Raw genomic sequence first — 27,417 nt, 5'->3', positions numbered from 1 at the left:
TTGATCAAAGGACAAAATTAGTTTAATTAAACATCGTTTTCAAAGAATGTTAACGCCTTGATGTATTGTTAATCGCTGTAGGAGACGAAATGACACACCCAGTGCAGTACGATACGTTGAGTCAAGACTCGAGCGGCACCAAAGTCATTCTTCAAAATGCTTGGTATGCTGTCACGAAGCTAGAGTTGAGAATAAAATTAGAAATCGTGGAACCATCGGTACATATTTTCCTTACTTTGCAAAGTAATTATCTTTAATATGTTGAATAAGTCTACTCTATTCTAATGTAATTTATTTCAAGGTATAGCACCTTTGAAAGAAATGTTTTTTTATTGTAAAGTAAATAATCTGGCACCTGCATATGGCAATATTTCTATAACGAACAATGAATTAAGAAACTACGCCAATTTTTTGTTGGCCGTCTGTACATCACAGAGGAAGAGAGGAAGCTACCTGGTCATAAGCCTATGAAAGACAGGCTTACGCTTGCACTTTGTTCTAACACCAGTGGGGATTGTAAGGTGAAGCCCCTACTTATGTATCATTCCGAGACTCCTCAAGCCTTCAAGGCCCACAAAGTGCTAAAAGAGAATCTTCCGGTGATGTGGAGGGCTAATGCGAAAGCCTGGGTGACGAGACTTTTGTTCACCGAGTGGGTAAATCTGTGTTTCGGCCCACAGTGATGAAATTCATGGAAGAGAAGCGCCTCCTTCTGAAATGTCTGCTGGTGTTGGACAATGCCCCTGCTCACCCTCCTGGCCTCAAGGAAGCTATCCTAGCGGAGTATTCTTTCATCAAGATTCTTTATCTTCCGCCTAACACCATCCTTCTCCTGCAGCCCATGGACCAGCAAGTGATATCGAACTTCAAGAAGCTGAATTCAAAACATTTTTTCAAGAGATGTTTTGACATCACCGATACCACAAACCTCACCTTGCGTGAATTTTGGAAGGAGCATTGCGATATCGTAATAAGCATCCGACTCATTGGCAGGAGGTTTCAAGGCAAACCTTGAATTCTTTGTGGAGGAAACTCTGGCCTGATGCCGTATCTGCCCGAGACTTCGAGGGATTCAACGTGGGTGAAGCTGATGCAGATTCAGAAACAGTTGACAATCCTGAAACTGTTTCGTAACCAGATCTTTACGAGATTGTTGCACTCGGCAAGTCCATAGGGCTGGTCGTCGATGAGAACGACATCAATGACCTTCTCCAGGATCACCAAGAGGAGCTTAATGGATGACCTGAAGGAGTTGGAGGCCATGCAACATAATGTCGTTCAAGAAGAGTTCTCTAGCAGCGGCGAGGAGGAGGAGGAGGAGGACTCTATGACAGCGGCAGAAATTAGGGGTGTTCTAGCTACTTTTCATAAAGTGCAATCATTTGTAGAAAAGAGACACCCCGAAAAGGCTTACACAGGTCGTTGCTTGCGCAGTTCGATGACGTTTGCCTGAGTCGTTTCAGGAACATTTTTAAAAGCAGGCAGAAGCAATCTTCCTTGGATAGTTAATTTTCAAAGAGGCCTTTAGTAGTAAGCAAACAGGAAGGTCCAAGTGATAGGAAAAAACAGAAAATTGAAAGTGGTGAAGAAATTGAAATTTTTTTAAAAAAACGTAAATAGTAAAAAAAATGTAAAAATCAGAAAAAGGGGAAAAAAAGAAATTTAATTATAAGTTTTTCGTAAAGTTAAGTGTTAATGTTTTCTGCCATTTGTTAATGTGTTTCATAACGTTTAGTGTTAATGTTTTCTGCCATTTTTTAACCCTTAAACGCCGAATGGACGTATTAAACGTCGAGTCAAAATGTCCCCCGTATGCCGAATGGACGTACCATACGTCGACTCAAAAAAGTTTTTTTAAAAATTCGCAGAAAAATACTTATAGGCCTACCAGCCAAAAACTTTTGAATCACGCGCCTTGGGGGATGCTGGGAGTTCACGAATCAAGGCATTGTTTTGTTTACAATCGTTTACGCCAGGCGCGCAAGCGCGAATTTCTTTCTTATCGCACTAAAAAGTATCAGTGACACATCTCAAAAATTATTTCGTCACTTTGACATAATTTTTGCACCGTTTTAAATTATCCGTTACATGAAGTATTATATATGAAAATATGCGCAATTCATTTAGAATACAACAAAAAAATACTCATGATTGTAGCTTTCATCAGTTCTGAAATATTTCCATATAAATAACGATAAGTGCCAAAATTTCAACCTTCGGGCAACTTTGACTCTACCGAAATGGTAGAAAAACGCAATTGTAAGCTAAAACGCTTATATTGTAGTAATATTAAACTATTTACCTTAATATTGCAACTAATTGGAAGTCTCTAGCACAATATTTCGATTTATGGTGAATTTATGAAAAAACTTTTTCATTGCGTCCGCGCGGTAACTCTTCCGAAAAAAATCATATATGCGATTTCATGGTTAATGCTTTTGCAACCATTTCTTTTAAAATTAGCCGTTACATAAACGTTTTAATATGGAAAATGGAAATTTTGCGCAATTTTCATGCCACAACTACAACCTAAAAGAAAAACCAACCCATTGGTTATTGTTAGCTTTTAAATCAGTTTTGGAAATAAAATTTTTCATATAAAAAAAATGATAAGTGACAAATTTTCAACCTTCGGTCAATTTTGACTCTACCGAAATGGTCGAAAAACGCAATTGTAAGCTAAACCGCTTATATTTTAATAATATTCAATCATTTAACTTAATTTTTTGTACAGATTGGAAGTCTCTAGCACAATATTTCGATTTATGGGGAATTTATGAAAAAAATAATATTTTCCTTACGTCCGCGCGGTAACTCTTCCGAAAAAATCATACGTGCGATTGTGGTAATGTTTGCACCATTTTAAATTAGCCATTACATAAAGTTTTATATATGACAATGTGTGCAATTTCATGTAGAATACAACGGAAAATAATTAAAGGTTGTAGCTTTCCTCATTTTCGAAATATTTGCATATAAATCACGATAAATAGAAAAAAAACCATGTTCGGTCAACTTTGACTCTACCGAAATGGTGTAAAAACGCAATTGTAAGCTAAAACTCTTACAGTCTAGTAATATTCAATCATTTACCTTCATTTTGCAACAAATTGGAAGTCTCTAGCACAATATTTCGATTTATGGTGAATTTATGAAAAAAACTTTCCTTCCCTCCGCGCATGGATTCTCCGCCATAAATCTCCAAATTGCATTTCATAGAGTTTTATATATGAAAATGTGCGCAATTTCATGTAGAATAAAAGGAAAAATATTTGAAGGTTGTAGCTTTTCTAATTTCCGAAATAATTGCATATAAAAAAAATTATTAAAAAATTTCGACATTTGGTAAACTTTAACTCGTCCGAAATATTCGAAAACTGCAATTTTAAGCTAAAACTCTTACAGCATCGTAATATTCCATCATTTAACTTCATCTTGAAACAAATTCGAAGTCTCTATAACAATATTTAGATTTATGGTGAATTTAAAAAAAATAATTTTTTTACGTCCGCGCGTTACGAATTCATGCATCATTTTGTGATAATATTTTCTCTGTGTTGCTTTTATCGTTTTACAATGTGTTATATACCAAAAAGATTGTAATTTAGTTTACATTACAACGAAAAAAAAGTAACTTGTTACCTTTAACTGTTTTGCGCACAGCGTGATTTGAATACAATTATATATGAAATTTCGTTTTTGCGCTATCATATATCGCATTATTTATATATGATAATGATAATTTTTATCCTTTCTGATGGTTGCATACTAAACTTCAGGCAATGACAAAAAAAGGAGTAAAAAATGAACTCTTAATCTTCAAAACTAAGCGCGCTGTGATTTTTTGAAAAAATTATTTTTTCCGCTTCCGCGCTCACTCAAAACCGGCTCCGGCATTCGGGGGACGTTTTGATTTTTACCGCTTCGGCGTTTAAGGGTTAATATGTTTCGTAAAAGTTAAGTGTTCATGTTTTCTGCCATTTGCCCTCCTCTGTCGCCACTTTCAGACATTGCCTCACTCGAAAGGTAAGGTTCCACATTTTACTACATACATACATACATGTACGTACAGTATTTCTTGTACCCTGTACACTAATACACTTCATTTACACGCACAGTAACGGTTAGGTTAGGTATTGAATGGTCCAAATTGTTGTATATTATTGTTTATTGGTCAATTTAGCTTTATTATAAAATTTACTGTGGTGTTTTTGTAGGGCTTGGAACGAATTATGCCATTTACATGTAAAATGTAGTTCTGGATATGAAAAAATCAGGTAACGAAGGCTGCTTTGAAACGGATTATTTCCATGCCAATATGGATATCTATCCATATATATATATATAGTATATATATATATATATATATATATATATATATAAAGGTTTTTTTGCCACAAAGGAAAAAAAATGAAACAGTGAGATAGCCGAGTACTTTCGGTCCTATTCGGACCCCCTTTACTGATGGCAAAGGGTCCGAATAGGACCGAAAGTACTCGGCTATCTCGCTTTTTCATTTTTTTCCTTTGTTGGCAAAAAAACCTTATTTATACATAGCATCACGTTTTATATACTTCGTGATCAAGTTATTCATATATATATATATATATATATATATATATATTAATATATATATATATATATATATATTATTATAATTATGGTGTGTGCACTTATATTTGTATATATTTATGTACATATGCATATATTTCACTCTTAAGAAATCGAGGAAGTATTGTTTGCTTCTGATTCAGAATCTGATTATGGTATTGTTGATTCTGATCTGGTGGAAAGTGGGGATGATGATGCTAATGATGAAGATGCACCTACAGGAGACTCCTCTGTTGATGTTGCTGTGTCCTGTACATCCTCAACTTAAGGCGCTACCGACTTACAGTGATTTGATCTGCTGGCGCTTTTGCAGCACTGTTGACAGTGTTTGACAACGCCGTAACTTTATTTTGCATCAAGTTACGGTGCCGTTAGTGCTGCTGATGGTGCTAACAGCAAGAATAGCCATCTAGTTGATGGTGCTGTAACTTGATGCAACATCAAGTTATGGTGCCATAACTCGATTTACGGCGCTTGAGGGATACTAAAGTGCCGTTAACAAAGAACAAATGACTTACAGTAGAAATTAACTTAAGGCACAGTGCTGGATCGGATCCTCTGCCATAAGTCGAGGACGCACTGTGATTGGATTTGAAAACTTGATTCCTTATGAATGGTTTGCTTATTTTAGAAATAGGTGAACATGTAGCCACAGAATCAAATAGCTATTTCTTTTCTGTGATATCTAAGACACAACGTTTGCTTGAAAGATCAAATTTAACTTCCATGGAAAAAGCTTTTGTTGCTGTTGCAATGGGGTTGGTTCTCTTTTGATAAGTATTTTCCGGAACTTTTAACCTTATCCTGTAACTGATAGTTTTTAATGTTTGTTTATTTAATAACCAAAAATTCTGAATTAAAACAAATCTTTATTAATATTTTTTTAACAAAATAGTTAATAAATGTGAACTGTCAAAGGTTGGTGGGAAATTTGTTATGTCCAGACCAATTTTCGTATTCAGACAATTCAATAACATATTGACCCAGTATTTGAGAGACATGAAATAATAATTGAAATAAAAATGGCATCCGCAGGGATTGGAGCTCTTGGTTAGCAGGCAACTTGGGTGCCTCGGCAGAATCGAATGGTTATTATTGTCCCTCTTCGAAAACCAAAACTCATCACACAGGTTCAAGAACCAAATGCATTAATTCTATGTACATCACACTGAACACCCTATGTGAGAAGAGCATTAACAGTTATCTTTTTCTCCAACTTGACCAGAACCTCAAATAGTAGTCGAGAACCACCTACAGAAGGCCTGGGGCAGTCCAGAAGGCAAGTATTACTTCGAGAATGGAACAAATGTCACCCTGCAATGTAATGGTAGGACTCAGATCCTTAAGAGTAACTCAAAATGGTTCGATCCAAGCGGCCAAGTAAGTGCTTCAGCTATTTTCAGTGATATTTGACTATTAAACCAAATGGAGGTCTTTCCTATGCGTGCATTTATTTAAATATATTATATATAGTATATATATATTTGTAATATATCAGTCTATGACTTTTTGGCACATATTATTTGGCAGAGGACAATTTGGCATACTTTGGACCCCTGTATTCGTGGGGATGCGTACTACACCCCCGCAAATAGAACTCCTTAGAACCCCCCCTCTAAAAACGCTCATAACTGCCTATCTTGAAAGTTCAAATACCAAATGTGTACCTTAAATAATATCCTAATTCAAATATACTTTAAATTACTATCCTATTACTGTATTAATCTTTGAGATTATATTATTAATAAAATTTCAAAGTCACCTTAAACATTTTACCATTGAAAATAAGGAAGAGAATTCATTCGGGCTTAATTCCTCAAAGCCTTCACATCTCTCTCTCTCTCTCTCTCTCTCTCTCTCTCTCTCTCTCTCTCTCTCTCTCCTCTCTCTCTCTCCTGCTCTCCCTCTCTCTCCTCTCTCTCTGCCTCGCCATAATTGATATTAACGTAACGTAAAATGGTCACTCGTAACTTGTAGATTTCAGATTTGATATTTCTTAGAGTTTATTTAGTATTATTTAGTGTTTTTGTGGAATCTGAACAAACATTGTGTGTGTGTGTAACGGCGCCTGTTTTTGCGAGTGTGAAACAATGCAGCAAAGGAAGAAAATTGGTATACCAATAAGGTAAAGTGCGTTATATTTTTATTAGTTGCAACTAATAACTGATGGTTACGAAGGTTTGGTAAAAACCAATAACTAATAACTATTGGTTATGATGATTTGGTAAAAACTTATAATTATTAGTACAATGGTTTGAGAGAAACTATTTACATTTTTACACATTGCAAATTTTTGTGTTTTGTGTTTGTTTCATTTGAAGTGATTTTCATGTTTTGTGCATTTGTTCATTTTCATATTGAAGTGTGTGTTTTTATTTTATATTCTTTGTGATTAATACTTTTTGCAATTTTGGTATTTTCCACATTTTTCTGTGTTTTCATTTGCATTCACAATTTATTAACTTAGTTATTTTCATTACTTAATCATTGCACATTTAATTAAATTTAACACTTGTGAATTAATTTGCATTTACTTAGAATTCTTTTCAAGTTTCGTTGTTGCTTAGCACTTGTGAATTAATTTCCAAATTTCAATTATTGCCTAACACTTTTGAATTTTGATTGAATGAATTTTCTTGAATTTTGTGATAAATTAATTTTGATTTAATTTTACTTAATTTAATTCAAGAATTAATTAAACTTTACTTTGTTTTCAAGTAACAGTAATTTTCCCTGATATTGTGAATTTCACTTATAAATTTTGAGTTTAATAATAAATTTTTGTATTTAAAATTTTTATAAGTATGATTATATTTAGCTTAGGTAGAAACATAGAGTGGTAATTGATCTGTTTTCCTTCAATTTACTTGAAGTGACTTAGATCCAGGAAAGTACTTAGACTTCTGAAATCAGGGAAATACTTAGAATTACTGGGTGAGGCCAATGGAACACGGGGTAACTACTTTAGTCGCATAGTCAATCCACAGCTAAAGAAAGCGGCAAAAGAACTGAGAGAAAACGAAACCATAATAATACGCAAAGGAGATAAAACCGCAGTGTACGTCATAGTGAATAGAGATGAATACGACACCAAAATGGATAATATTCTAAACGATAAGAATAAGTTTCAGCCACTTAAAAAAAGACCCAACGAATGACCTCAAAAAGAAAATGATGAGACTAACAAGAAAAGCGAACAAAGAACAGAACAGTAAGCTTTCCAAAAATCATCGGAGACTTTGCACCCGGATACTGCACGGCACAGTCAAGATCCACAAACAAGAAAACCCACTACGGCCCATTATATCCCAAATGACATCCCCCATGTATAAAGTGGCTAAGAAATTGAACGAAATTATAACGCCGTACATTCCTTCAACGTTCTCGCTAAAATCATCGACGGAATTCATCGATCTACTGCAAGACACCACACCCGACGAAGACAGAGCATCCCTGGACGTCGAAAGTTTATTTACTGACGTACCAGTGGATGAAACAATACAAATCATCATGAACAAGATATACCGGTCTGAGAAACCACCATTACCGATACCCGAAAAGATCTTAAAAGAGATGCTAGAAGGATGTACAAAGGAAGCCCCATTCCTCTCACATAGGGGCGAAATATATCGGCAAAAGGACGGCGTAGTAATGGGTTCCCCCCTTGGGATTCTTTTTGCAAACGCATACATGGCACACACAGAAGAGGTCACTTTTGAAGAACACCCAAAACCCAGAATCTATGGGAGATATATTGATGATATCTTTATCACAACAAAGGGCGAAAATGACATAGATGAATTAGTAAATAAACTCCGAGCAAATTCTACATTAAATTTTACGGTAGAAAAAAGTGAAGAGAAAATGCTCCCTTTCTTGGACGTACTTGTGACCCAAAAAAACAACAAATACAATACCACCGTATACACTAAAAAAGACAGATGCTGGGAGATGCTTAAATGCTAGAGGAGAATGCCCTGATGCATATAAACGATCTGTGGTAAATGCATACATAAAACGCGCCATAACACACTGTTCGACGTAGAAAGCAACTAACGAAGAAATCAACAGAGTTCAACAGCTGCTCACAAATAACGGCTACCCAGACGACATGATCCAGCAAGTTGTCAAAAAGAGATTAGAGGCTTTCCATAACCCGACCCCGAGGGACAACACAAGACAAAGGCAAAGAAATAGTGATATACCAACAGATATCATACAACAAACACCACGAAGATGAACGGAAAGCCATCCTTGGTATACTGCGAAGAGGAACCACCCCCCTGGCGCCATATAACAAAATAACAGCAAGAATTTACTGCAAGCCAAACCTTACGGCCTCACTGGTAATGAAAAATAGTACGGCCCCATCGACGGAGAAAGAGGTTGAATCTGATATAGTATACAAGTTTGTCTGTGCTGACGAGCAATGTCAGTCCCCCCAAAAATGCTATATCGGATACACAACCACTACACTCAAACGTCGTATGCAGGCCCACAGAAACCAAGGCGCCATTCACCAGCACTTTGTGGATACCCACAATAAAAAAACATCCTTACAAGAACTTCTCACGAACACCAAAATAATACACAAGGAAGGCAACTACAATCGTTTATTGATATCAGAAGCAGTCAGCATCGCCATGCAACGCCCCAACCTTAACATCCAACGTGACGCAGACCGATCCTTGCCCTCGTGTAGGAGGCAGCCCTTCAACCGCGTGGAACAAGACCACCACCACCACACGCGGACAGGAGCGCACACTGACATTCAGTGAATTAAACATATATGTAATTAATATATATTTATGTGTAATGTGTATATAATAACTTCTTTCAACTTTTGATATAATTTCTGTTGTTAACATATTTATTTATTTGTCTTATTTTGTTTCACTATAGTCTTTTGTAAATACTTAAAAATAGGTATCTGGCAATTGTACTACCTTTCCGTCCTCATCACGTCACAAAACGCATGTAGGCTCATATTTGTATTCCTACATGCTGCTCTTGAGCAAGAGCCCGTGCTGGCATAAAGTCAGCTTAATCTAAAACAACAACATATTTGTATCAGTACGCTTGATAACGTCAATACGTATAGGTTGACGAAACAGCTGTCACGTGTAAAAATACTGGAGTAAATGGAGGAACCCCATTATGTGTCCATTAGTAACCTGAACAATAAAGTGAAGAAAATAATTAGAAAATATGAAGCAATTTCAAAAAAGCTGGTTAACAGTGAAAAAGCCATTCTATTCAATGAATGAATGAATGTTGTATCCGTGAAAAAATTGTGCCCTAAAAGTGTATATATATATATATATATATATATATATATATATATATATATATATATATATATATATATATATATATTGTTACGAAGTGCCAAGCATCTGGTTACCTTGCATCAAATATTACCTCACCAAAAGCCAAACACCTGAACCCTCATAACACGTTTAAAACGACTGAATACACTAAAGGCAACAGTGATCCCTTAACACCTTACCAGTATTGCAGAAAATCAGACTAAGTTCATTAAAACAGGTGTGAGGTAATCTTGTAAGTAATTAAATTAATCAAAGGGCATCACTCCTTCAACAACTTTCAAACTCTAAGTATTTCCCTGATTTCAGAAGTCTAAGTACTTTCCTGGTTCTAAGTCACTCCAAGAAAATTGAAGGAAAGCAAATCAATTACCACTCTATGTTTCTACCTAACATAAATATAATCATAATTAAATATATTTATACTGGTGTAAGATAAAGAAAACACTTATAAAAAGAAATTTTAAATACAAAAATTTATTATTAAATTCAAAATTTATAAGTGAAATTCACAATATCAGGGAAAATTACTGTTACTAGAAAACAAAGTAAAGTTTAATTAATTCTTGAATCAAATTAAGTAAAATTAAATCAAAATTAATTTATCACAAAATTCAAAAAAATTAATTCAATCAAAATTCAAAAGTGTTAGGCAATAATTGAAAATTTGAAATTAATTCACAAGTGCTGAACAACAATAAAACTTGAAAAGAATTCTAAGTAAATGCAAATCAATTCACAAGTGTTAAATTTAATTAAATGTGCAATGATAAAGCAATGAAAATAACTAAGTCAATTAAATGGTGAATGTAAATGAAAATATAAAACAAAAAGACACACTTCAATAAGAAAAATGAATAAAGTGCACAAACAATGGAACAGACACAAACACAAAAAATATCAGCAATGTGACACAAACACAAAAAATATCAGCAATGTGTAAAAGTGTAAATGTTTTCACTCAAAAACTGTAACCAACAGTTTTTACCAAACACAATTCCTATCCGTTATTAGTTATTAGTTAAACACCATTCCTATCCGTTATTAGTTAAACACACTCCCTATCCATTATTAGTTGCAACTAATAAAAATATAACACACTTTACCTTTTTTGGTATACCAACTTCTTTCTTTCTCTTGTATATTAACACTTTCACAAAAAAACCAGGCGCCGTTACGAAATGTTTGTTCAGATTCCACAAAAGAAATTAAATAAACTAAATAAATTCTAAGAAATATCAAATATACAATTCTCACAAGTTATGAGTGACCAAATTTACGTTACGTTAAAATAATCTCGATGTCGAGTGAGAGAGAGAGAGAGCGAGAGAGAGAGAGAGAGAGAGGGAGATCTAACTGCCTCGAGGTCTTAAGATCGAATGAAAATCTCTTCCTTTATGGAAATGACAGAGCAGATGTCTCAAAACGTTCTAGGCACGAAAGCTTCTCGAAAGTTCTGAAATCTGACGCAATCTTACACACACAATGTGCAACATCCACGTGGGACTTGGCAAATACATACACGTACAAGACAAGACTGCTCAACAGATACGTACCCGATTGAAACGGAGGGTAAACGATAATTAAGATTGACATGTTTTTGATGACAACGAGCTCGCTATCAAACGCGCTGACAGAGCAGGGAAGCAAACGGATCTCGCAGACTCTAATTTTAAAGTGCTGACATAAAAGTTAAACATTTGCAGCTTTGAAAAGACAAGGATCTCTCTCTTTACGTTATATATATATTCTTTTACAAGACGTTAATGCGAAATCTGAACACACATTTTAAAACATCCTATTCTAAGCTATCTAGGAATCTGAAAAAATGTTACACAATCTACAAGACATTTCAAAGAGGGGAAAACATGCATTTTGAAAGTAGCAATATATAATATACCTCCCCCAGAAGATTTTTTATCACGGTGTTGAATCCAACGATTCGCAACGAGATAAATAATCAGCAACTACATTGTTTTTGCCACTAATGTGCTGCACTCTTAAGTTATACTGTTGCAGGCACAAAGACCACCTGGTCAGTCTTTGATTGTGATTTTTCATTTTCTGGATAAATGACAGTGGATTGTGATCAGAAAACACTAATATTTCTTCATTCCTAGGTCTATTCACATACACTTCAAATTTTTTCAATGCGGTGATTAAGGCTAAAGTTTCCTTCTCGATTGTCGAGTATACTTTCTGATGTTTTTTCAATTTTGTAGACATGAAGCATACAGGATGGTAAATATTATTTTCATCTTCTTGAAGTAGAACAGCTCCAACACCACAGTCTCACACATCAACTTGTATCACAAATTTCTTGTCGAAGTCTGGAGCTTGAAGTACTGGTCTTGAAGTTAAAATGGCTTTTACCTTCTAAAAGGATTCTTGACACTCTGGAGTCCAAATAAACTTAGCTTTGGGACTAGTCAAGTCTGTCAAGGGAGCTACTACAGCTGAGAAATTTGGGCAAAAACGATGATAGAAACCAGCCATCCCCAAAAATCTCTGTAGCTGTTTCCTGGTAGTAGGTGGGGTAGCCTTACGGATACCTTCTACATTAGCATTTACTGGAGCAAGAAGGCCTTTCCTAACTTCAAACCCAAGATACTGTACAGTTGCCTTTCCAAACTCACTCTTCTCTAAGTTGATTGTTAATCCTGCTTCTTGTAGTTTCTTGAAAACTTTCTTCAGAATCTTCAGATGTTCTTCCCACGTTGTAGAGTAAATCACGATGTCATCTAGGTATACACCTACTCCTTCTATTGATCCTAACAGTTGATCCATCACTCGTTGAAATGTTGCGGGTGCATTCATCAGACCAAACGGCAGAACAGTATACTGATATAGTCCAAAAGGAGTAATAAAAGCTGACAGCAGCTTCGCATTCTCATCTAAGGGAATTTGATAATATCCTTTCAACAAGTCTATCTTGGAAACAAACTTGGCTTGCCCAATATTATCAAGTAACTGATCTATAAGAGGCAAAGGATAATTATCAGCCACACTGATAGAATTCAGCTTCCTATAATCAGTACACATCCTAAATGAACCATACCACTGGTTTCTTCACTAACACACATGGAGAACTCAAAGTGACTTGAACTGGGTTCTGCTAATCCATGTTGCAGCAAATACTCAACTTCCTTCTTCAAAACATCTCGATGATACGGTGATAAGCGATAGGCTCTTTGCTTGAAAGGTTTTCCATCTTCTTGAATCTTGATTTCATGCTTGGTCAGATCAGTACGTCTAGGCACATCTGAAAAAATTTCTGGAAAACTTCTAATTACGTCACTTAAGTCTTCACCTTGTTCAACACTCAGATGTTCCAGTTTATTCTCCAAATTTTCCAAAATTGAAGAATTATTCATCTTGCTTGCAGCTCCCAATTCGTAGCCATCATCGTCTTCTGTAGATAAAGTTGTCTGGGTTACTGACACAGTTTCAGTTTTAGTTTCTGAGAAATAAGGTTTCAAGAGGTTCACATGTATCTTCCTTTGTCTTTTTCTTCTTTCTGGTGTTTCAATCACATAAGTTCTATCACTCAACTTCTGAATTATCTTGTAAGGACCTTGAAATTTATTAGTGAGGGGAAATCTCTTGACAGGTAAGAACACTAACACTTGTTGACCAATACTAAAACTTCTTAGCTTAGCCTTAGCATCAAATCTCCTTTTCATTTTCTCTTGACTCATTTTCAAGTTTTCTAAAGAGAATTTTCTAATCTCTTTCAACCTCTTCCTTAAGTTCTTCACATACTCTGCTTGGCTTTCCTCTTGATTTTCTTCCCAATTTTCTGCAAGAATCTTCAACGGTCCTCTCACTTCTCTTCCAAAAATCATCTCATTAGGTGAACATCCCATACTTTCTTGATAAGCATTCCTAACTTCAAACAACATTAATGGTAAACCAACATCCCATTCTCTTCCTGACTCAGAACAATACTTTGTCAGCATACTTTTCAATGTCTGGTGGAACCTTTCCAAGGCACCTTGAGTTTCTGGATGATAAGCGGTTGATAACTGTTGTTTCACCCCTAACAAATTCATCACATCCTGGAATAACTTTGAAGTAAAGTTTGTTCCTCTGTCACTTTGTACTATTTCTGGTATTCCAAACTTTGAGAAAAACTCCACAAGTTTTTCAGCAACTATCTTGGCAGATATGTTTCTAACAGGGATTGCTTCTGGATACCTTGTCACAGGACACATTAATGTCAACAAATACTCATTACCTTTCTTTGTCTTCGGCAATGGTCCAACCATATCTATAATCACTTTGCTAAAGGGTTCTCCTCTAACTTCTATAGGTTGTAGGGGGGCTTTCTTGATGGATTCATTCGGTTTTCCAGCTATCTGGCAGGTATGACACTCACGACAAAACCTGCTAACATCTCTGTGAAGTCCAGGCCAGAAAAAATATTTCATGATCTTCTCCACAGTCTTCCTGATTCCCATATGTCCAGACTCATGAGCTACTGCAACCACTTGCTTTCTCAATGAATATGGAATCAAAATTTGATGATATTCGCCCCATACAGCATCTCCTGGTATATCTGTAGGTCTATACTTCCTCATCAGTAAACCTTCCTTCAGATAGTAACAGGTAGGAGTTTGTTGCATCTCTTCTCGATCAACAACTCTGAAGAACAAATCAGTTAACGATGCATCCTTCTTCTGTAAGTCCATCAGCTTCTCTCTTGTCACTTGACCAACTTCAAAGGTTGAATTCTCAATATCTGCTAACTCAGCTACTGTAGTTTCACTACTGTCTTCAGCAACACTTTGACTACTCGGAGTCTCTTCAGGAACATCAGGTTCTTCTTCTTCGTCGTCGTCTTCTTCATCTTCTTGGGAAATCTCTTCTTGGTCAGCACTATGGGAAACTTCACTTCCCTGGAATAATTCTTCTAAGCACAAAGATCCTTCACTTGATCCTTCTTGGGTGTGTAAATCCTCAGTTTCTTCACTTACAGTCGTAGTCCTCTTCATACTTCTGGTAGTTACGCAACTAGGAAACAGGTGGGGGTTATTCTTCTCCAACTCTTCTGTAGGACTAATCCTCAATGGTTTGTCTGTCACTACAGGACAAGGAATAAATGGCACACCACCAACTTCATTCCCCAACAGAACATGTATACCTTCCACAGCCAGTGAGTCCTTTACAGCAAAATCAACATTCCCTGTCACCAATTCACATGACAGGTGTAAGCGGCATATAGGAGTTACTTCCTCTCCTCCTATACCCTTCAAAATAACTGAATCTCCTGTGAGACTCTTCTCCAACTGAGGGTGAGAACCACGTACTACCACACTATGGTTACTCCCTGTATCACGTAATATCTTGACTGGTACCTGCATACTTCCTTCTTGAGTTGACAGCATACCCTCATAGATATATGGCTTAAATGCCTCCACACTGCTTAACCACTCACTGCTTGAGGTAACATTTCCACTGGTTGCTAAACATTCAGCTTGTTTAGTTTCATTCTTGTCTGGAGTCTGATTCTTTCCCACACTGCTCTTCGTAGTTTGTTTCACAACTTGACTAACTGGTTTTGACTGCTGTTGATTCCGGTAACACTCTTGACTGTAGTGTCCTACTCTTCCACACTTGAAACAGACAACATTAGGTTTCTGTAACTGTCTTGAAAAACTGGATGAGGATTTCACATTAATTTGCTGAGCTGTATTACCTTGTGTACTCTTAGTAGTATCACTTGAAGGTTTCCCATTAAATTTGTTCCTGTTATTTGGATAAGACTTAAAACCTGGGCGTTGTTGACTCTGGTACTTGACATTGTAATTACGTTTGCTACTGATTATATTGTAATCTTCACTAAGTGTAGCAGCTTTGTCAAGTTTCTTCACTTCTCTCTCTCTTAAATAGGCTCTTATATGTTCAGGAATTCCCTTAAGATACTGTTCAAGAACAAGTAACTCTTCTAACTCATCAAAAGTTTTAACTTTAGCAGCTTCTACCCAACGTTTGACACTTCTCACTTTGTAAGCATAATCTAAGAAGGTTCCCTTCTCATCTTTTCTTAAATTTCTGAATCTCTCATTGTAGTACTCTGGGGTCATCTGGTAAACTTGTAGCACACTGTGTTTAAGTACCTTGTAGTCTTTACACTGATCAGCTGTTAAGGCTAGATAAGCACTTCTCCCTTTACCAATCAAGACACTTTGTAGCAAAACTGACCATTTATCCTCTGGCCATCCCATACCTGAAGCCACTTTCTCAAAGTGATCAAAAAACTCATCTGGAGCTTCTTCAGTAAACTTAGGGATTACTTACTTCTGTACTCTCACTACATCAAATACAGGGTCTTGATTACCTTGGTTAGGGTTAGACGGTGTTACAGGTAATGTGGATCTAGCTCTTATTAATTCCATTTCCCTTTCATGTCTTGCGATTTCTCTTTCCTCTTTTATCCTTTCTCTTTCCTCTTCTGCTGCTTTTTCTTCTTCTCTTTCTCTTCTTTCTTGTTTTTCCCTGTCTATTCTTTCTCTTTCAGCTTGCATTCTCTCTCTTTCAGCTTGCATTTTTAGCTTAATCAAATTCTCTTCTGCTTCAATGCGTCTAAGCTCTAACTCTGCATCACTTTTCTCTTTCTTTTCTGCTTGCTTATTTATGAGATCAGCACGTGCTACATTCAACAACTCTTGAGCCAATTCTAACTCATCTTCATCAGTTATTCTACCAGAGTTTATCAATGCTTCCATAGCAATACATCTTATTTGTGCCTTTACCATACTAGTAGACACATAACCACCACATGCCTCTGCTAAAGCGCTCCACTGTGCTCTAGACAGAGTGGTTTCAGACAAAACTTGGACGGAAGGAGCTGCTAAAAATTCCTGAACATTGAACTGAGCCATTTTCCTCTAAGTTATCAATTTACAATTCAATACAATAAATGCAAAACAAAATTATATGGTCACTCTCCTAACAAAATATATCCCTAATACCACCAGTATATTCTAGAGTGATAATGAAATCTGCTTTCCCTGGTCTGGGCACCATTAAACAATGTTACGAAGTGCCAAGTATCTGGTTACCTTGCATCAAATATTACCTCACCAAAAGCCAAACACCTGAACCCTCATAACACGTTTAAACGACTGAATACACTAAAGGCAACAGTGATCCCTTAACACTTACCAGTATTGCAGAAAATCAGACTAAGTTCATTAAAACAGGTGTGAGGTAATCTTGTAAGTAATTAAATTAATCAAAGGGCATCACTCCTTCAACAACTTTCAAACTCTAAGTATTTCCCTGATTTCAGAAGTCTAAGTACTTTCCTGGTTCTAAGTCACTTCAAGAAAATTGAAGGAAAGCAAATCAATTACCACTCTATGTTTCTACCTAACATAAATATAATCATAATTAAATATATTTATACTGGTGTAAGATAAAGAAAACACTTATAAAAATTTTAAATACAAAAATTTATTATTAAATTCAAAATTTATAAGTGAAATTCACAATATCAGGGAAAATTACTGTTACTAGAAAACAAAGTAAAGTTTAATTAATTCTTGAATCAAATTAAGTAAAATTAAATCAAAATTAATTTATCACAAAATTCAAAAAAATTAATTCAATCAAAATTCAAGTGTTAGGCAATAATTGAAAATTTGAAATTAATTCACAAGTGCTGAACAACAATAAAACTTGAAAAGAATTCTAAGTAAATGCAAATCAATTCACAAGTGTTAAATTTAATTAAATGTGCAATGATAAAGCAATGAAAATAACTAAGTCAATTAAATGGTGAATGTAAATGAAAATATAAAACAAAAAGACACACTTCAATAAGAAAATGAATAAGTGCACAAACAATGGAACAGACACAAACACAAAAAATATCAGCAATGTGACACAAACACAAAAAATATCAGCAATGTGTAAAAGTGTAAATGTTTTCACTCAAAAACTGTAACCAACAGTTTTTACCAAACACAATTCCTATCCGTTATTAGTTATTAGTTAAACACCATTCCTATCCGTTATTAGTTAAACACACTCCCTATCCATTATTAGTTGCAACTAATAAAAATATAACACACTTTACCTTTTTTGGTATACCAACTTCTTTCTTTCTCTTGTATATTACACTTTCACAAAAAAACCAGGCGCCGTTACGAAATGTTTGTTCAGATTCCACAAAAGAAATTAAATAAACTAAATAAATTCTAAGAAATATCAAATATACAATTCTCACAAGTTATGAGTGACCAAATTTACGTTACGTTAAAATAATCTCGATGTCGAGTGAGAGAGAGAGAGAGCGAGAGAGAGAGAGAGAGAGAGAGGGAGATCTAACTGCCTCGAGGTCTTAAGATCGAATGAAAATCTCTTCCTTTATGGAAATGACAGAGCAGATGTCTCAAAACGTTCTAGGCACGAAAGCTTCTCGAAAGTTCTGAAATCTGACGCAATCTTACACACACAATGTGCAACATCCACGTGGGACTTGGCAAATACATACACGTACAAGACAAGACTGCTCAACAGATACGTACCCGATTGAAACGGAGGGTAAACGATAATTAAGATTGACATGTTTTTGATGACAACGAGCTCGCTATCAAACGCGCTGACAGAGCAGGGATCTCGCAGACTCTAATTTTAAAGTGCTGACATAAAAGTTACACATTTGCAGCTTTGAAAAGACAAGGATCTCTCTCTTTACGTTATATATATATTCTTTTACAAGACGTTAATGCGAAATCTGAACACACATTTTAAAACATCCTATTCTAAGCTATCTAGGAATCTGAAAAAATGTTACACAATCTACAAGACATTTCAAAGAGGGGAAAACATGCATTTTGAAAGTAGCAATATATAATAAATATATATATATATATATATATATATATATAGAGAGAGAGAGAGAGAGAGAGAGAGAGCGAGGAGAGAGAGAGAGAGACGAGAGAGAGAATTGAATCAGCAACATCATATATTTGTCCATTAAGAGTGAAATTATGAATTATTTCTGACATTGATAATATTATATATATATATATATATATATATATATATATATATATATATATATAATATATATGAGAGAGAGAGAGAGAGAATAACTTTACGACTCCTCCAATACTTATATCAAACTGTCATTTACCCCCCGCCCTCCTTTCTCGAAGACTAGGAATCCCTATTTCTTTAATAATCTAATATATCTCACTAAACTTAATATTATTTGAAAATTAGTACTGTAAATTGTTATTTTATCATAAATTGTATGTAGTAGTACCCTTAAAGGTATATACATACACTTCTAACATTGCCAGCCAAATCAGAGGGAGAGAGTTACCACTATGACATACTTATCTTGTGGAGCAAAAGAGAGAGAGTTAACCTTATTTAAAAGAGTGAAATGGAAAGATTATTGTAATTCTTTAAAATACTGCCACATGAATTTTGTAATCACAGTTATTTTATTATTATTTGAAAATATTAATAAACATTATAATTTCATGTACCATAAAAATTCTCTCATCTCAGAAAAGAGAGAGCGAAAGAGATAGAGAAATTATATGAACTAGTTGCGTGTACCCTGTGTCCTAATCACGTACAGTTTCTTGAACACAATTTTTTCTTCCAAAAACTAAAATTCTGTTAGACGGTGGGCCGCTGTCAGCAATCAAAAATTCTTCGCTTCTGTCACAGGCTTAGTTAACTTTGTAATGGTCCAGAATTTCAACATCAAATTGATTTGTTGTATTTGTAGGAGCCTGGCGCGTTTCATTACGTTTTCTTCTAATGGTTCTTTCTATAGATTCCCAGCGTGGTATTGTTTGTTTGTTTGCATGGTGCTTTTACGTTGCATGGAACCAGTGGTTATTCAGCAACGGGACCAACGGCTTTACGTGACTTCCGAATCACGTCGAGAGTGAACTTCTGTCACCAGAAATACACATCTCTCACTCCTCAATGGAATGGCCGAGAATCGAACCCGCGACCACCGAGGTGGGGCGCTAATACCATACCAACCACGCCGCTGAGGCGCGTGATATGGCTCCATAAGCTGCCTGAGATTCATTCAATTGCTAAACAGTCGTTGAAAAGAGTCGAGGTTTATAGAAGGTTTCCGTTACTCTACGTTTTACGGTGCTGTTAATTCGAGCAACTTTGGCTGATGCTACTAAGGGACCGTGACAGTGCAGGTTAATAATAACGTTGGTCACTTCTCCATTTACTGTGTGGATCCTTCCTATGCAAACATGTTTAGTTTCATATTGCCAAAGCATAATACTATCATCATGTGCACCACATGTGCTAAAGACAGACATATATCCATTATATGCAAACTTCTCTTTTCTTCTTTTGCTTAAAATTTCTTGAGATGTCAAGGGCTATATAATTTAGAACTAAAATGGATCAGCGACGAACAGAAAAAAATACCAAAGTAATCGAAGTAGTTTAAAATTTGTCTTTGTGTAATGGCAGTCATGCAATGGTCGTTATTTCAACAGCTAGTTAACCTAAAATTTGCTCTCATCAGAAGGGCTGTTTTGATTTATTTTTTTTATGTAATGACAGTCATGTAACTTTTGTTAAAAAGCTGAATAACCTAAAATTAGATAGAAAAGCTGTTAGATAGAAATACCTTTAAACAGCAATTCGGCAAACAAAATAAAATGCCAAAATGTCCTTTGCCAAAAAATGTACGCCAAAACATCCACGCCAGACAGTCACATTCCTCTTGCTTGTAACAATGTCGTTGTTTTGTTAGCCAAGTGTAAAGATAAGGATGTCATTACTCCACTGTGTTGCAGTCTCAGTTGAAGTCATACAGAAGTTTGTCTTTTCTCAGTTACAGAGTGCGATTGATCTAAAAGGTAGATTCGAAGCTCAGGAGGAAGGAAACTACACGTGTGGATTTTACATGGACGATAGGAAGTCCAGGCTGGCTTCAGTAGTCTTGGAGGCTCTAGGTGAGTCGTTAACACTTATGACCAATTCCCTATTTTTCTCAACCTGCTGGAGAGAGAGATCTGATAATTTACTGGATAAGTGCATTATCATTGAGTAATTAAACGCAGTACGTAGTTGTATACATACAGTAAAGAGGTTATTACCGATTGATAACTGATCAGTTACAATCAAGTCAGAACTGTATCTCAAATCGTGCATTGAGATGCTATAAATTGTTTTATAGTTGTCAAATTCCATTAAAACTTCTAACTGTGTCATCTTTGTTGAAAAGGAAATCATTAGATTTAGAAGATTACAACCATAAACTTCCCAAACCTCTTGACTTCAAATTGTCCTTTCAGAAATGAGACCTCATAGGTTTTGATTCATGTATTTTTGTGTCATTTTATTCACAAAAGACGCCCTCTTATTTGAGGATACCCACTGGAAAACTACAAACATTGAGACATTGAAAACTACAAACATTGAGACATTGAAAACTACAAACATTGAGACATTAACTGGGTGTTTACGGTGCCCCTTCGGTGCCCATCTGTCCCCACTTTATAGCAATTTACTCTACTTCTGTTCCCACTTTCAATTTTCAGTCTTGCTGTCCAACCTCTTCTCAGTGCAACTGTGGAGTTTTCTTCCAGTGCTGAATAGGTGAAATTTCCTCGGTGCATAACTTGAAAGCCAAAATTTCAATCTGAATAAATTAAATTTTTTGGTAACTATGATATACTTCTGAGGAATAGTTCTCAAACTGGTGTAAATTAACTTTCTGGTGACATGGTGGGTTAACCATATGTTGAACACTGTCTTTTTGCAGCATTTGGGAACTCAAGAATTATCTAGCTCACGTTGGCATTCCTCGATACCAGTTAGATTCAATTAATTTGAGTCGTTCACCACAGAATAATCTTTGTTGGTCAGAAGTAAGGCATGTAAGATTTTACATGGAGATAGTTCAACTCAACCTGACTCTTGGATAGGAGCAAAATTGAGTCCAGGTTTGAGAGATATTGCTGTGGGAATAACAAAAAAAATGATCTTACGAAAGGCACACTGAATTTAGGTATTAGAGAGGCTGACTGGAAATTTAAAACTCATTTCTGCTTGAAGCCCAAAAAAGGTTTGTAATCATACATTTTGTGATCAGATTTTAAATTTAAGTATTAACTTGACTGTGCACGCTAAAGTATTAGAAAAGTCAAAGAAAATATAATAATTTTTCACAAAATTGAGTGACTCCAGGAGAATTTAACAGACTGGTGTTGGGGCAACTGCCATAATGTCAGATGTAGTTTCCCATGGTTCATCACATGTCATCCTTGTCTGATCCAAATAAATTAGGAGAGAACTTCATTATGCTAGAGCTGGCTGCGGATAATTCAACCCTGGAAGTACATGATCAAGGTGACGACACTGAGGAGATGGAGTGGCGCATCAATTTTCTGGCATACCCCAAGAACATCACCTTTAGTTGGGAACATAAAGGTGCAGTTTCTTATCAATGTTACCAGTGGTGGTAGAAGTAAAGTGCATACCTTTCATATTTAACATGACTGTTATCTTTGTAATAGAAAATATCAACTTGTGTATAGGAGGTAATGTACTTGTATCATCCTGACAGTCAACTTCTTGCTACATTTTCATCTAGAATATAAGAGAAAAGTTGAATGTAAACATCATTATATATTGGTTTATGTTAACCCTTTAAAACAGGAGAGAAATGCTGCTGACGAGAAAATCACATTAGTATTGTGGTGATGAAAAGGTTGAATGATATCTCTTAAATTATATTGTTGGTTTCCTGTGCATTATCTCTAAGGATTCTGAAATATTTCTGTTAGAAGTTATTTTTTCTTAGAAATGCATTAGTCTTGCCCTCTTCTTCCTGGTCACACTGTTTCCTCAGGTTCAAGACACTCATTGCTTGGGCTCCTATACCTCATTTATTGATCTAGAGAGCACCTTTCAAGAGCATTCTTGCCTCTGGATTGGTATCAAAATCCCCTAAATAAATTTTTCACTCATAGCCCACCATCTATTAGAATTTCTTTAAACTCTTGCCACATTATTTTGGCATAAAAAAATACGTACATAAACAAAAGTGTTCAGAGACTGCAAATCTCTGCTGTCTGAAACTTGCACCCCCAATCACCAACGACCCCAAAAAGAAATATTTACTATGTAATCCATATCCAAGTCCATCCTGCTGGTACATAGCATTCCAGTGAAAGCTCATTAGACTAAACTTTCGGAAAACAAACCCTGCGTGTATTCTCACAAAGGAAATTGTCATTCTATTTAATTTAACTAATAGAAAGGCTTCCTATGCTTAAAAACATGTACTAGCTGTGGACAACTATAACCTTTTGGACAAATCAGACTCCCTGAAGATAAGGCACAGGAAGCCCAGTCCAGATAGTATGTGGAAATCCTTTCATGCCATGGTAATCTCTTAGTGAAATGCCTTTGTAACTTCCAACTCCAATGCTTTTAGGAATGTGTTTAACTAGTTTTTATTAGGTTTATTTAAGCCGGCACATCACGTTTAGTAGTTTGAAAATGTGGATTAGGTGTGATAAAACTATTTATTAAAGGGGATTTGTCTAATCACTAGATTATTTTTTATCCTGTCTCGATGTTAATTATGCTCTGAGATACTGTAGTCTTACTTGTATATAAAACCATACATATCTTTTTTAACACTTTATGTATATAGTGTTAAAAGTAACTAATGTCTGAACTTTTACAATTTGCACAGACTGTGATCATTTTTTCACTTTCATATTTATGACATCAATACATTATATGAACATACCATTGTCTTGATTGCTTTGGGAGATAGAAGAAAAATACTTTTAAAATATATTTATTTTAGTGACTGACATACGTACTTGCCACAGACAATTCAAGTGCATGCAGATTTGCTAACAATAATATCTATACTCTGTTTTTTTTCATCTGTCCATCCGCCTGTGGTGTTTTTGTATGGTAACACTGTCCCGGGCTTTAGACAGTTACATTCAACTTACATTCAACGATTATAATAATATCCTATTTCGAATATTAACGGTGTAATTCGCATACAGTAAATTATGAAAACACTTTTCAGTCGCAAATGTACACCCAGATATCCTTTTATTTACCTAAAACTTACACATAGCGTAACTATCTAAAGCCCGGGATGCAGTGTTACCATACAAATACACCACAGGCGGATGGACAGATGAAAAAAAAAAAACAGAGTATAGTCAAGATGTAATTACAGGAAGGGCTCTAAGCTTCAACTGCAGCAAAGTAGAGGAAGGCAAACGCCATGTAGAATGTGACTACCAGAAAGGGACACTGACTCTGAAACTCAAAAGACCCTCAGTGCTGGAAGCCGGAACCCACTCTCTCATGGTCAGCGTCTGGAAGAATGGAACATCACTCCGTCAAAAGACTCTCCAGAGACGTCTAGTAGTATGGGGTAAGTACTGGAGACTCACATCACATGGATTTATGATTGTAAGCATTAGGTTGTTGTTCTGGCACAATCTTTTGCTCTTAAAGCAGCTTGTGCTCTGGGGCTTTATAAAAGGAACAAATTGATACTAAGGTAGTGTAAGCCTTACCTTTCGTCATTACTGTCACAACCTAGACTATGCTCCCACTCAGTCAGTCACAAATGTTCTCCTTTCTTCCAGCTTAGTTTTTGCTATGATAACTAGTAGAGTGATTAATAAATTATATATTTATATTATGATACCCTTTGTATGCTTGTAGTACTATATCAAGGCCCTTACTGATATAGACATTTCCAGGTATGGTAAAAGCACTACAGATATACAGCAGTACTTTTATTTCCCCAATTTTGTCACTAAATAGTATAGTATTTTATACACACACACACACACACACACACACACACACACACACACACATATATATATATAATATATATATATATATATATATATATATATATATATATAATGTGTGTGTGTGTGTGTGTATATATATATATATATATATATATATATATATATATATATATATATATATATATATATATGTAGTATGTATGTATGTATATATATGTATATTTATATCTAATATATAATGAATAGATATATATATATATATATATATATATATATTGTTAGTTTGCTTATTAATAACAAACAGTCTTCTGTACACTGCTGTGTGGATGAAAGATCGAAAGTTTGTACCATATTCTTCTTTATTTGTTACTTCAAAGTATAGTACTATACTTATACTGTATTGTTTTAAGAAATGCACAATACAATATATGTATACACTGCATCCTTTTAAACACTTCACAATACAATACATGTATACATATATATACCATATACCATCCTTTATGGATGTAAAACCATAAGTTCCAATTGTCTTTTATCCTACTTGTCACCTCACAATACTGTATGCATACGCTAGGGTCATCACTAGGTGGCATAGACACATCAATTGGTGGAAGAACCTGGAAGATCAACAGAGATTGCCAAATTGTTTGCTTGTGCTTCCAAGCTGACAACCAATTTATTGAAGGTATGGGTGACGATAGGGTTGGGCGTCTGAAAAAGAGCTGTCAAGGTTACTCTTGACAAAAAAAATGACAATTCTGCTTTGCAGTCACCAATCGCCTTCTCTTGCTTGGCGGCTGCTATATGGTGTTTTAACATCATGGCCACCAAACTTCTTACGACTACAGATGCCCTAAAAAGGAAACTCGACAGAAAACTAAAAATTCGTATTGATAGCAGTGATTGGACTAATAGTGCACAAATAAGTGAAAATATTTAGGGTGCCCTTGGATATGGATTATCTTTCTTCATGTCGAATAGACTCTCTGCCTTAACGATTGCGTCATCCCTAAGTAAATTTGAAAAATATTGTGATCTTCCTCAAAATCATGTTGACATAATTTAAGGTATTGTTTATGGAGCTGCCAATGTTAGTCATGAAAGTAACTTCCCTGCTCGTTATAAGATAAGTTTGACTGATATTAAAAAAAAAAGACTATGTACAATGCACATCACTAAAGCTGATAAGTCAAATAGTATCATAATTTTAGGTAAAGCTGACTACATATCACACATGCAAATCCTACTGGATGATGATATGACTTACAAGAAACTAAAAAAAAAAATCTTGATCAAGCCATAAAAAATTTCAGTAGCACTGTGAAAAAAATCCTTAAAGACAAAAAAGAACTATGTGTTAGGTCAATTTTCAGTCACCCTCGTTATCTTACATGTAAGGATTGATTAAAACACACAAAGAAAATAATCCTATGCTGCCTATTATCAATACTGTTGGCTCGATATCACATAAGCTTTCGAAATATATTACCAAGCTCTTGTCCCCGTTACTTGGAAATATTTCTGATTTTCAAATAGTATATATAATTCTCTAGATTTAGTTGATAAATTAAACACAATCACTTTTTTGCTCCACCGATAGATTTGTTAGTTTTGATGTTTGTTCTCTTTTTACCAAGTCCCTATAGATTTTATTTTAGAGTATCTTTGTAATTAACTCACCCATTATGAATTGCCTCTATCTGTAAGTCATATTTCACTCGCTCAGTTGTGCATTTGTGATTGCAAGTTTATATTCAATGGTGAATTTTATCAAAAAATATTTGGTATGGCAATGGACAACCCTTTATTACCAGTCCTCTCAAAATTGTTTATATGGAATTCTTTGAAAACACTATTTACCTAATATCATTTATATTCCTTTAAAGTGTCATAGATGTGTTGACGATCTTTTAGCTATTTTGCCAGCTGGTATTGATGTAAATGATTTATGTACTCTCTAAATTGAATAACCAGGTACGATCAATTAAGTTTACTTTAGATTTGGATAAAGACAATTGCCTCCCTTTCTTAGATGTTTTAACACATAGATAACCATTCAATGCAAATTCAGTATTTGTAGGAAACCAACCAACAACTTAATTTATGGCCATTTTTATTCAGGCTACCATCTTAACATCAAAATATCAATTTTTTTCTTCTATGTTTTTACGAGCATTGCACATTGTTAGTTCCCAGCAATATTTGGATCAAGAAGGCGAATACAAAGAAAAATAGCGACAGATTCATGTTATCCTTCACATATATATATTAGATATTTGCTGTAATAAAGCCCCTATGGAGGAGTTATGGAGTTCCATTTGACAACGTCTGTGAGAGAGAGAGAGAGAGAGAGAGAGAGAGAGAGAGAGAGAGAGAGAGAGAGAGAGGGTATAATTGCTGTATGGATAGTTAATGACTGAATTGGTTGTTGGTGGGTTCTGGGCTGTCTGCTGGTGCTGTTGATTGTTAGAGTTCTGTGTTTTGAGTGAGTTTTCAGTCAGTCTTTAGTGAGAGCTGGTGACAGTCAGTAGTGTCAAGAGCAGTATATTAAAGGCACTAGAAGTTAGTTGAGTTTTGTGTGTTATTGATTTGTTTTATTGATTTGTTGTTAGTTTGGTGTTGTTTGCTTTGGGGGTGGTTGGGCCTGTATTGTTGGATTT

The 27,417-nt window shown here is 35.3% G+C and overlaps 1 protein-coding gene across 1 annotated transcript in view; it reads left to right on the top strand.

The window, feature by feature from the left end:
* LOC135197159 (vascular endothelial growth factor receptor 1-like) overlaps nt 1-27,417 on the top strand; it is a 125,739-nt gene that overhangs the window by 26,451 nt on the left and 71,871 nt on the right. Inside the window, exons 2-5 of the mRNA XM_064224139.1 lie at nt 5,837-5,991; nt 20,779-20,899; nt 22,236-22,379; nt 24,160-24,360. Coding sequence (XP_064080209.1) covers nt 5,837-5,991; nt 20,779-20,899; nt 22,236-22,379; nt 24,160-24,360 — 621 coding nt within the window. The remainder of the gene's footprint in view (nt 1-5,836; nt 5,992-20,778; nt 20,900-22,235; nt 22,380-24,159; nt 24,361-27,417) is intronic.

The sequence above is a fragment of the Macrobrachium nipponense genome, chromosome 18 (genome assembly GCF_015104395.2).
Source record: "Macrobrachium nipponense isolate FS-2020 chromosome 18, ASM1510439v2, whole genome shotgun sequence".
Lineage (NCBI taxonomy): Eukaryota > Metazoa > Arthropoda > Malacostraca > Decapoda > Palaemonidae > Macrobrachium > Macrobrachium nipponense.
This window is presented reverse-complemented; position numbering and strand designations above follow the sequence as displayed.